At 44.6% G+C, this 12253-nt stretch overlaps 1 protein-coding gene across 2 annotated transcripts in view; it reads right to left on the minus strand.

Moving 5' to 3' along the window:
- popdc1 (popeye domain cAMP effector 1) overlaps positions 1 to 11970 on the minus strand; it is a 62954-nt gene extending 50984 nt beyond the window's left edge. The window contains exons 1-4 of one of the 2 annotated variants that reach the window (XM_069887465.1): positions 11232 to 11967; positions 10531 to 10639; positions 8255 to 8407; positions 3719 to 3725 (exon numbers count right to left, since the gene is read on the minus strand). In XM_069887465.1, coding sequence (XP_069743566.1) covers positions 3719 to 3725; positions 8255 to 8407; positions 10531 to 10639; positions 11232 to 11719 — 757 coding nt within the window. In that variant the 5' untranslated portion in view covers positions 11720 to 11967. Of the gene's footprint in view, positions 1 to 3718; positions 3726 to 7889; positions 8408 to 10530; positions 10640 to 11231 lie in introns of both variants that reach the window. The other variant, XR_011340726.1, reaches the window with a different exon arrangement.
- Between the last annotated feature and the right edge of the window lie 283 nt (positions 11971 to 12253).

Below are 12253 nucleotides of genomic sequence, written 5' to 3' on the forward strand. Positions count from 1 at the left end.
TCTAATTTTCTCTAAATTTAAACATAGTATAGTTTGGGTAAACCATTGGAAAACAGTGGGAGGATTAACCTCTTTCCAATTCAATAGTATAGATCTTCTAGCCATTAGTGTAAGAAAAGCAATCATACGATCCGCAGGAAGAGATAAATAAGTCAAATCTATCATAGATAATCCAAAAATTGCAGTAATGGGATGTGGTTGTAAATCAATATTCAAAACGGTAGGACCTGTGCATCCTGATGCAAGGTCTGAAGCAAGGGTCTGATGTAGTGTCTTGAAACAAAATATCAACTATTCCTTTGCCTCTACAGATGCTGCTTGACGAATATTCATCTAGCAATTAGCTACGTTTATACCATTAGATACTTCAGGACCTCATAATCCAGTTGCACTGTTTCCACCTCTCCTTTAGCTACCCTCTTACTCACTTTTACTCTTAAACCTCCCTGACCTCCTGTGATCTCCTCCCCAATCTCTCTCTCTCTCTTTCTCCACTCCTCCCACTCCTCTGTCCAATATCCTATCACCTTTTGACCCCCTTCTCAGCCTTACTCCACTTCAAGCTTGATATCTCCCCTTGCCACTTTAGTCTTGACGAAGGGTCATGATGTGAAACATTGACTGAATATTTCTCTCCATGGATGTTGCCTGGCTCACTGAGTCCCTGCAGCATTTCATTCTTTGGTCTGGCAAAACTTAAATAAGTTTTGAATATTTTATTTTAATTTTTCCAAGACTCATATAAAATATTATACATCATGTAAATAGTATTTTAAAATTACAGAGTCTCATATGATTGCCCAAATCTCCCCCTCCCACCCCCCCCCCCCCCCACACACACACACACACTGGTAACATAATAAAAAAGTGTTTAAACATGCCTTCATTAATTAGTCAATATCTTCAGGAATTCAACAATATTAACAACTATATTATTTAAACCTTTTCAGAGAAATTACTCCTTAAGCCAGTATGATTCAAATAAGGTTGGCATATTTTAACAAACGTGTCATATTTATAAGATTATGTTATCTTTTCCATATTCCAACAAGTAATAAGTAGGGGGGAGTTGGACTTCTAACACCGATATATCTCATGGCTACCACTAGTGCAATCCTCACGAACTGTATTTAATATTTTCAGAGTTTTGTGCCAATAACCATAAGATACTCAATAAATCCACTTCTATAATTTTTGTCAAAATTTCTGCCAAGTCATACCAAAAGATCTTACTTTTGCACATAGCCAAGTTGATGAGTGGCACCTTTAGATTTTTGTGAAGAGGACATAACTGGCCAATTTTACACACTAATACTCTTCTCTCACCACTCACCCACCTTGATCGCTTCTTTCTGGCTTTTCCCACCCACAATCATTAAGAGGCCTGAGGTTTGGTTTGGGACACACCCTGTTTATTCCAGAGTGTCATTGCTTCATGCCGTTTTGATAGCCCTCTTTTAAGTGGTTTGACCATGAATTGGAATACACGGAGAAGACCAGCTAACAGAATGAGGGTGAATGTGCTCATACAAGGAATTAGTGAATCATTTGAAATGGTAGCGGAGGTGATCTGCTAATCTGTAATCCCATGCATCCTCTCACCCACTAACAGAGGTGAGGAAATAGATGAAATAATCTCTATAGACACAAATCAAACTGGAGGATTCATTTGGACTGATGGTTCTCCTCCACTGCTAATGGCCAGACGCACGTTGGGAATCCTCAGGAAAGTAAGTTTGAAAACCAGGCGGCAAACTTTTAAAGCAATTGAAGAAAAGCCAGAGGGTGAGGGCTGAGATGAGAAAATTTCACCCCGATTTACTGCCTGCAAGAATGAGGCAGAAACCCTGCAGGGTCAGGGGCCTAGCAGGGGGGCAGGATTAGCTCAGGACCATTTTATTTTGGCCAGCACATGCACACTGGCTCAGATGGTCTTCCTCTGTATTGTAAACTATTATACGATGCCATTTATTATCATGTAAAGAAACAGCAATATAACATTACATAAAATTCCCTTTAGTCTGCCAGAAGGCAAAGATTCACTGTTAGCATTCGCATTGTCCAGTGCCCCTTACAGTCAGAGAAAGTCTCCTCTTTACACTCTCAGTCTCAACCCAAAATATTGACCATTTTCCTCCAGAGATTCTGCCAGCGGTTTGTTTTTTTTTAAAAAAAAACTTTGTAACCTTGATTTCTACTTTTTTGGGAAATCAGAAGTTTCTGCTTGAAATGATCACTATGGAGAATTAATATACTTGTCCTTTGCCTGACCTTCAGAACTCTGTTTTAGAATGAAACAGAAAGAGGTCAATTACTCCCAGAAATGTAAACCCATCCCCCTTCCCTTTATTTCCCTATAATGTACTTGGCAACATTCTCTCTCACGTGCATCCGTCCACTTTTCTTTTGAATCTTACTCATACTAAGGGATCATTTACAGTGGCTAATTAAGCTCCCAGTGCATCTTTGGGATGCTGGAAAAAGAGCACCAGAAGAAAACTCACACCATCACAAGGAGAATGTACAAACTCCATATAAACTCCACGGAACTACAGAGTTGGATCAGCAGCTGGTTGATCTTCCTCACTCCTTCAGTGCAGTGCTAATTTTTAGGTTCCGGGGCTGACAAAATGCCTGTCATTTCCTATATCCAATCTCTATATATGTCATACCCAATTTGTGTATTTGCTCATTACATGAATGGGACAAGGAAGTTGCACAGTACATGAAATGAGCATATTGGGTGTAACATTTATATATGAATAGGGCTTCTTATAACATCAAGAACTTAGCCAAGATGAAAGAAATATATGAAATCCAGAGCTCCACAGAAATATAGTGATAGTTAAGACATTATCAAGATTATAGCCTATCGCTACATTTCAGTGTATAACTGGTTCTGTGACAGAGTATATAGATATGTTTGGGAGATAAATTGGGGCAGGGTTTATTAGTGTAGGTCACATGTAAACACTTTGAAACAGATCTTATTTAAAATATTGGAGCTCTGTTCATCTTAGACATGTTGGGGTCTCAGAGCCTTTGCAAAAGCTTTGGAGAGTGCCCAAGAGACTTCACTAATGGATTGTTGCTTACAAAAAGGCAACAGATGAAAGATTTTGTCGGAGCCGCAGACAGTCTGGAGAGGAGCTTGCTGTTCTAAGAGGTTCATGTGGTTTTGCAAGCAGAGAGAGTCAAACAGGCTTTCTCTCAGAGAGAGAGAGAGACACCAAGATCAGTTCTACAGTGTTACAGCTAGCAACAGCAGCTGGGACTGGAACAGGACCCAAGATGGGTTATGAGTTCTTATTTCAGCCTGGTCAAAGCCCTTGTGGTTCATTCAAGAGGAGAGGACTGGCTGTCTAATGTTTCACGGAATAAGGGAAACAAAAAGGATCTCCGTGGTGACCTGAAAGAAAGGTTGCCATCTGGAGAACCCCGAGGGGGCAAGTTTCATCAGCAAGACACTGCAGTGGCTGATTGAAAAGGAATCAGTTGTGGAAGTCCTGGAACAACAAATCTCTCTCTGAAAACTGACAAGAACCTTCCTGAGTGGTAACCATTTATCTTTCTTGCACCAAAGCCTGGTGAACTTTGTAAATGTTAAATTCTGTGCACAGTAGAAGAATTGCCTGCAACCGGTGAACTTGAAGGAATGAGAAGTGAGATTGGACTGTGAATCAAAGAACTTTTCTGAACTTACAAACACATTACATACACGTGCACTTAGAATTAGAAGGGGGTTAAGTTAGGTTAGTTAAGTCAATCATGATAAGTTAATGTGTGATTCAGTTTTCATGTTTAAAGATAATTAAAAACAACTTTTGTTTAAGTAACCATTTGTCGTGGTGAATATCTATTGCTGCTGGGTTTTGGGGTCCTCTGGGCTCATAACAGAGCAATAAAACATATAACTAATTTAATAATATGACAAAGTATTGCATGGTTGCACTCACTAAGTATCTGCAGAGGTCTAGTAGATTAATTCCAGTGAGGAAAGGATTGTCTAATCCCCAAAATGTGTCATGTCTCTGACCCTTGCTATCTCAGGTCTCTCCCTTGTTTCTCTCTTTAAAATGCCATCTCTCTGAAAATACCATGCATTTGGCCTCTCTCTCCATGTCATGAGTTCCTCTCTCTCTACCTCTCTCTGTCCTGATCATTTTTTTCTCTCAGTGGGGATTGCTTTTTGGAACTCTGTTTCATTTTGTCCCTTCCTCTTGCTATCCAAGTCATTCTCTCTTCTTCCACCCAAACCATCAGGTCACAGCTCTCATTGTTCCAATTCCATGTCTCTCACTTTCTTTCCTGCATCTCTTGCATCTGTCTAGGCTGGGTCTCCCTCCAACCTGGATTTCTCCATTTTTCTCTCTCCCCCAACCCCATTTGGTTTTGGTTCTCTAGAAGTCTCCCTCTCTCTGAGGAACCTCTCTCTCTTTCTTGTCCCAAAGCTCACTCTCTCCATATCCTGGGTCCCACTTCATCTCATATATCTTCCTCTCTGATCTTTTCTAACCCAAGTCTTAAACTATTCAAGGTCTGTTGATCCATCTCCCCAGTTTCCCTCTATTTCAGGACTCTTTTTCTATCTCATATTTCTCTCTCTAGGTGTTCCTCACTCTGAACTGGATCATTCTATCCCATCTCCTCTCTCACTGACCCTAATTTCCTTGTTGATTTATTTTTCTTCACTCTCCTGGGTCTTTCTTTCTCTTCTGGGTCTCACTATCATTCAGAATTTTCTCTTCCAGTCCTTTTCTATCTCTCCCTCTTGATGCTGGGTCTCTCTATCTCTCTGCCCTACTTGATGCTGGGTCACCCCCCTCTCTTGGTCGTAGGTCTCTCCATCTCCCTCTCTCGATGCTGGGTCTGTCCATCTCCCTCATTCAATGCTGGGTCTCTCCATCACCCTCTCTCGATGCTGGGTCTCTCCATCTCCTTCCCTCAATGCAGAGTCTCTCCATCTCCCTCCCTCAAAGCGGGGTCTCTCCGTCTCCCTCCCTCAATGCGGGGTCGCTCCATCTCCCTCCCTCGATGCGGGGTCTCTCCATCTCCCCCTCCCTCGATGCTAGGTCTGTCCCTCTCGATTCTGGGATTCTCCATCTCTCTTGCTCTCGACAATGGATCTATCTCCCAGATTTCTGCCCCCCCCCCCCCAATCTAAGGTCTCTATCAATTTTGATTCCCATTCTCTATCCCGCGCTTCTCTCCCACTCCCCTCTATCCAGTGCCTTTCTCTCCTGCCCCATCCATCCCCTCCCTCGTCTCTCCCTTTTTCCCGGGTCTTGCACTCTCTCTAAACTCACCGGTACAACTTTGACCCCAGCCAAAGGCGTCCGAATACTGCCTAGAAATAAATAATATATAATTTCTACTTGAGGGCTGATTTTGAATGGAATACTGCTCTGGGATTGGTCCATTCTGTCTGCGGCGAGCACAAGCTGCATTGGCAGAGCCGGACGAGACGGGATAGCGGAGCCTCCGCCGCCAGGTGCGGCTCCAACCCGATGGCGAGATCCCTTCTCGGTGTCCTCACTCACGCAACCTGGGGTGCAGGGGCCGCAGAGAGCATCCGCTCATCATTCCCTTAACTTGCAGTGCGGGCTCGCCACCATTCCTCAATCACTAATGCTTTTTATTTAATATCTGATTGAGATCATCCCAAAATTTTTCTACTCTCTCACATGTCCAGATTGCATGAATTGTTGTTCCCATTTCTTTTTTACATTGAAAACAGCTATCAGATACTGTTGGGTCCCATTTATTTAACTTTTGCGGTGTAATGTATAGTCTGTGTAACCAATTATATTGTATCATACGTAGCCTCGTATTTATTGTATTTCTCATCGTTCCAGAACATAATTTCTCCCATGTTTCCTTTTTTATCTTTATATTTAAATCTTGTTCCCATTTTTGTTTAGTTTTACCATTTGTTTCCTCATTCTCCTTTTCTTGCAGTTTAATATACATATTTGTTATAAATCTTTTGATTAACATTGTATCTGTAATCACATATTCAAGGTTACTTCCCTCTGGTAAACTCAAATTGCTTCCTAATTTATCTTTCAAGTAGGATCTCAGTTGGTAATATGCCAGCGCTGTATCTCCAGTTATATTGTACTTATCTAAATAAAATAACAGAAAACAATATACCAAAGAATCCAGAGATCTTTCTCCTAAGTAACATAAAAAACAAAGAATTTGGAATTGATTTGGAGGATGCACAAAAAAGATTTGTTAAGATAGCCCTAGCCGTAGCAAAAAAATGTATTATGTCAACCTGGAAATTGGAAGATAATTTGAAAATACAACAATGGTATATAGAAATGAATAAATGTATTCCATTAGAAAAAATAACATATAGTTTAAGAAATAATATTGAAATATTCGAACAAGTATGGGAGCCTTACATTAAATACAATAGCGAAAACCTACCGGGGACAAACATTACCTAAGTTGATGGAAGGAGAAGGAAAGAAAAGAATGGACTCAATAGAATTTCTGGTGTATTTTTGTTGAATGACAACATTGTCTGACTGAATTAATGCAACCTAGATTGTATACCTAAAATGGATGAGGGGGGGGGTGGGGGGGGTGGCTTGGGAGGAGGGAGGGGGGAAGAAAAAGTCACTGTATATGTGTGAAAAAGAAAAAGTGTGTATCATGGCTAATGTGATTTATGGTGTGAAAAATAAAAAATTTAAAATAAAAAAAAAATCACTAATGCAGCAGCCCGCGTGCCCCATGAAAGTTGGGGAGCAGTATTCCGACTTAAATTCTCAAACCCGTTGGGAGAGAAATGTTCTCTCCTCATTCGTGGAGAAGTTGATCCTTTTGTTTTCCAGAGGCAGTGCTGCAGCCCCCGGTCAGACCAGCGGCGGATTAACTACCCGCAGAGCTTGAGTCAACAGCCCACCCCGCCACCTTGCCCCACATTTCGTTGTGAAGTGAAATTGTGCCGTTTGGGCGAGACCCTTTCTTCACTTCTGCTCAGACCACGGCTATTCGAATAGATAGCAACGTGGACTGGAAAGTTGCTCTCAGACAGGGGCCAGAGGTGGAGGATGCGGCAGATTGGCGTCGGGAAAGCAGGACATTTCAGGGAATTCCTGCTTCTGACAGATGAACGGGCATTGGCTGAGCATGGCCGATGGAGAGACCCAGCCTCTAGAGAGGGAGATGGAGAAACCCATCATTTCAGGAAGGTTCCCTTTTAAGAGGGAGTGAATTTATAATCGTACTGGCATCGGTGGCGAAAGATGCAACATCGCAATCTAACAGCTCTTTATTAATGACAGAAACGGCAATTACATCGATCACTTTAAGCTTCCTGTATCATTGATATATAATATTACTAGGACACCCGATATTCGTTACAACTCCGGCTTGTTGATTGCATCTGAACAAGTGCTTTCCCCACTTCATTCCCTGCGCGTCGCGATTCGGGGCCAATGCAACACCCCTTCTTTGCGAGTCGGCTTCCCATGGAAATAAATCAGGAAGCCGTGGTTTCAGGTTTTCTTTTTCGGGAACTCTTGCTCCGTGATCAAACGCGGTGCCAACAATCTTTCCTCTCTCGCTTGCTTTGCTAGGGGCCCGGGGCTTGGCTTCAGTGTGCTCTGTAACTCTGAGCACCCTCGCCCAGTCTTCCAGAGGTCAAATTAAAGGGAGAACATCGGTGCCAGGGGGAGAAGCTTCACCACAGCAGGCGACTTGGCCTCAGCACCATCCCGGGAGAATGGGTCGAGCGACGCCTCTTTGCCCAAGAGGCTGCCAGAGTGGGGGCGGGGGACGTTCAGCATATTATTTGCAACAAACAAAACGGGGCTGCAATGGTGCGTTTTTCGCCCCCAACTATTAGCCAAATACAGACTCAGCCGCTCAGGTACCGGATATTTTGAAGCTTGTCTTGCCTCCGACGGTTTGGAGGGGCGAGGTGAAACGCTGTCCTCACAAGCCGACTCCCGCGTACATATTGGCGGATGGGAAACAGCGCCAAACACACATTCTACTCAACAGTCGCTGGGCTCCCAATTCCTATCGGAGCAGGGGGCGAGGGGCTTCCGTTTGCATTCTCCCTCCTCGCACGGACCAAGGGGCTACGGGAGTGAGTCACGATGACCGTCCGTCCGGGGAAAGAAGTTCATAACTTAAGGCGCCTGGAATTTCTCTCGGAGAGTTCGCTGATAGGCACAGCCAAATGATAAAAGCTGGGCAACCTGATATCGTAGCGGAACCCACTGCTGACACAGACTTTGTCGTTCAGTGAGTGCAGTTTGTCCGCAATATCTTTTCCAATCAAGACGGAAAACAGTCTGGAAATGCGGCGGTGCTGGGCGAATAGTAGGTAGAGTTTCTTCCTTCTCCAGGCGGCAAAACGACAGTCAGTCTCGGCTGTTAGCGTCACCTAGGGAAGGGAGCAAACACAGAGCATTACAGCACGGGACAGGGCCTTCGGCCCACGATCTTGTGCTAACCTATATCAAGTTCAGTTGATTGACATCTGATTGTACAAGTACAACCCGACGAAACAGTGTTCTCCGGTCCTCAGTGCAAAACAGGCAGACATACAACCAGACATCACACACACAGAGGCAAACAATACTTATGGAGGACGAGTGTTTATATATACAAACAGACAGACAGATAAATTTTGTTTCATGAACATGAGAGTCTCGGGTGGTTAGTGTGGGCAGTTTCAAAATAAATCTACTCATTAAAGGAAACCTTCACACCCATAACCCTTTATTTTTCTTTGTCTTGTATTACAAGGACGCCTGATATTCTATACAATTCTGGCTTGTTGATTGCGCTTTCCCCGTGTGATACCCGCTCCTTTCCCTGTGTGACGCGATTCAGTGCAAATGCAACACCATTTCTTTGCGATTCGCCTCCCCAAGGAAATAAATCGAATTAAAGCAGTAGTTTCAGGTTTTCTTTTTCAGAGAAAAAAAAAAAACCCCTCTAGCTCCGTGAACAAAGCGGAGCCACCAACCTGCCAAAGCCTTTCACCTCTAGCTTGTTCTGCCAGGAGCTTGATTTCATGATCCCGCACCCTCGCCCCATCTTCCAGGGGATAAATTAAAGGGAGAGCAAAGAGCCTTTGAAACGTTGACCTGCTGTTATGTTTCCAGCATTTCAGGTCGTCAAGGCCAAAACTTCCCTTCAGAAGAAAAAAAAATACAATCCTGAAGTTGATATCTTCAAAGCTGGAGAGCGGCTCTGTTCCAACATGTGGATGATTCAGGAAAAACCCGTGATCAGCAGCTCCTCCTGCTTTATACAGGAAATGGGCCGAAGTTTTATGAGCTTCGGTCTCATGAAACAATAAAATGGTTCTTGAATACGATTTTGGGATTCGAGCTGGAAGTCTTTCATTGAAACGTGCTGCAGCTTTAAGTGAGCAGGTATCACACATGGGGCATACGGTCGCTCGGGCTCGATGGAACATCACGGCACAGTTCAGGTCGTTGTGGCGACTAATATATTCCTAAAAAAAAATTAAACCCTTCCTACCTCGTAATCCTCTACTTTCATCCATGTGCCTGTCTAAGAGACTCTTAAATGCCCCTATCGTTCCAGCCTTCACTGCCACCCCTGGCAAGGCGGTCCAAGCACCCCTAAACTTTCCTCCCTTCACTTTGTGCAGATGTCCTCTGGTGTTTGCTAGGAAAAGGTGATGGGCTCTCAGACTCTTGTCGACCTCTTCGCTCATCCATCGCCCTGCATGGGTATGTCCCTTGTCTATTCAATATAATTTTCATATCACCAATCCCACCCTGACCTCTGTCCATCCCTTCCCATTCTGCTCTCATCACACTCTCAAGCACAGCCAGTTGAAGGATTCCGGTCTGAAACGTTGACAGTTATTCCCTCACCCCACTGATACTACTCGACTCGTTGATTTCCTCCACCTAATTGTTTCTTGCTCCAGATTCCGGTATCTGCAGCCTCCTGTTTCACCTCGACAATCATCCTCGTTGCCAGTGAGTTCCTGGGCTGTCTCCAAACGCTGCATGAAAAATTATTTCTCCCTTTCAACCTCTTCCCCAAACATGAAATCCGTCTCACAGTCCTTGAACCATTAGTCAATGGAACCACTCTCCTGTGTAAACGTGTCATAATCCTATACACCTCTATCAAATCTCCCCTCATCCTCCTTTGCTCCAAGATCCTCAATAAAGGGGAGGACGTTCCAGGGCCGCGACGGAGAGTTTCAACAGATTAGTGAGAGGTGGCTCAAGGCATTGTCAGCTGAAGTCTCTCAGAATACCCTCTCTATATGTTAGTTTTAGGTAGCATCCCTACTTTATTTACTCGGAAATTAGTCGGTTTTTCATCATAAGAAAAGCTCGCAATGATTGTGCTGGGAAAGCGAGTCTTGGTTGATATTTACGAACTGAAGTGCGTGTATGAAGAATAAGATCAAGGGCAGCATTAAAAGAAGACTCGCGTAGACTTGGTTGCGCCCGGTCCCCTGGCCCCCAAATATCACCCTCGATCCCGCTAAAGCCACGGTTCTTATTTTACCTGGAAAATTCCATTCTCCGATGGTCTGAGTGAATCCCATTCCGGAGAATCCAGAAACTGATACGGATAAATGTAATGCAAAAGCTCTCCATCCACCGTCACCCGAATCCTGCCAATAAATAAAGCGAGATTCGGTGTCCACTCCAGACATCAATACAAGAGCAAATCGTTGACATCTACGTGAAAGTTACGGTAACATTTGATAATGGGAAGTGAGTATCAAGTTGATGGCTTTCAATCTCTTTAACCCCTGGGATGGGCCTGAAATGCCATGGAAGAGAACCCTCGGACCAGTGTTGGTAAATGGGATGACTCACTGCGAGTAGGTGGGCCGAAGGGCCTCTCTTGTCCTCGAGATCCTCCCTAAAATACTGAGGACTTGCAGACCTACATAGTCTGTTTCTGTGATATCAACACAGCAGTGTCTTGCTATCACTTTCCAGAGACATGTGATGCGGTCAGAGGAGGAAAGTGGGAGCCAATGCCTTTTCAATCCGCAAATAGCGGAGTGCTTGTTGGGAGATACCTTCTGGAGTTTATCAGATCATTTACTTGCAATGCATTTGCTGTATCATGGAAACGAATGTTTCAAATCCCCGCCCTAAATCCCTGATTTTTCTCATTCGGAGCTCTGGCTGGCAAACAGTTATCTATTAACCATTTCTCCAACAACAGGCGAAATAACCCAGCCAGTCACCAACCTGCCGGACAAGAGGAGAGACAGCCTTTCGATTGGAGTTTTGCCCTCCATGGCGTAGCAGTGGTCCTTCTCCAACGAGACCACATTGCAACAGGTGACTAACTTCTTGTAGACGGTCAAGGGGATCCCCAGCGGCTGGAAAATAGCGTTGTACAGGTTCTGAAAGTCTTCCTGGAAGGAGACACTGCGGAGCTGGTAGCCGACGTGGAAGATCTGGACGGCGGAGATGGCCACCAGTGCAAAATTCCAGGAGAAGACATCAGCAGCGCAGAGGTCGGTCCACGCCCAGATGGAAGTGCAGAGGAAAGCAGAGCACAGGAAAATGTTGATGTAGAGAAGTCCGACGAGGCCGCTGCCACCCATGTAACCCAAAACAAAGAAGATGTTGGCCAAGTGGTAGACGGAGCCCTCCACTCTCGGCTTCCAGCCGCTGCAGGCTCGGTGACCGGACAGCAACGTCTCCCAGAAAGTTGTGTTCTCCATTTCCATCGCGGTCGGATTTGGCCGGTGCCAGAGGGGAGGCTGCTTGAAGACACGGTCAGAAATAGCAGCGACTCCGGCTGAACAAGCTCGTCCGGGCTCCGTTCAACTGAAACCAAACCTCCACCATTTCCCGCTGACGGGCAGAATTCTCATTCGGCTCTTTCATTTTATTGGAAATAATTTAAAACGTATCCTACAATCATAGCTCTGACAGCAACGAAGCCCAGGTCCCAGGGTGCGGCCAGTTCGAGCTGAGTGTTCAGGATGTAACATGTGCCAGAGGCTCTGGCAGCATCAGGTTTATAGCGGGTCCTAGTGACCATCGAACTACTCGCACCCAACATCCCGCCTCTCCTTTGATCTCGCTCGCCCAGCTCACTCGTTTTCCTTTAATACTTCGCCCGGCAGCGATAACGAAGGAGGCAACTTTGGGAAAATCACGTTTGAAATATTTTGCCGGAGTGAAACTTTTGTCCCATGGTGAAGTCACCACTTCAAAATAATCACCCGACGGAAGGAAGGGCGAGTAACAGCAGCAAA

Source organism: Narcine bancroftii, chromosome 6, assembly GCF_036971445.1.
Source record: "Narcine bancroftii isolate sNarBan1 chromosome 6, sNarBan1.hap1, whole genome shotgun sequence".
In the NCBI taxonomy this organism is placed as follows: domain Eukaryota; kingdom Metazoa; phylum Chordata; class Chondrichthyes; order Torpediniformes; family Narcinidae; genus Narcine; species Narcine bancroftii.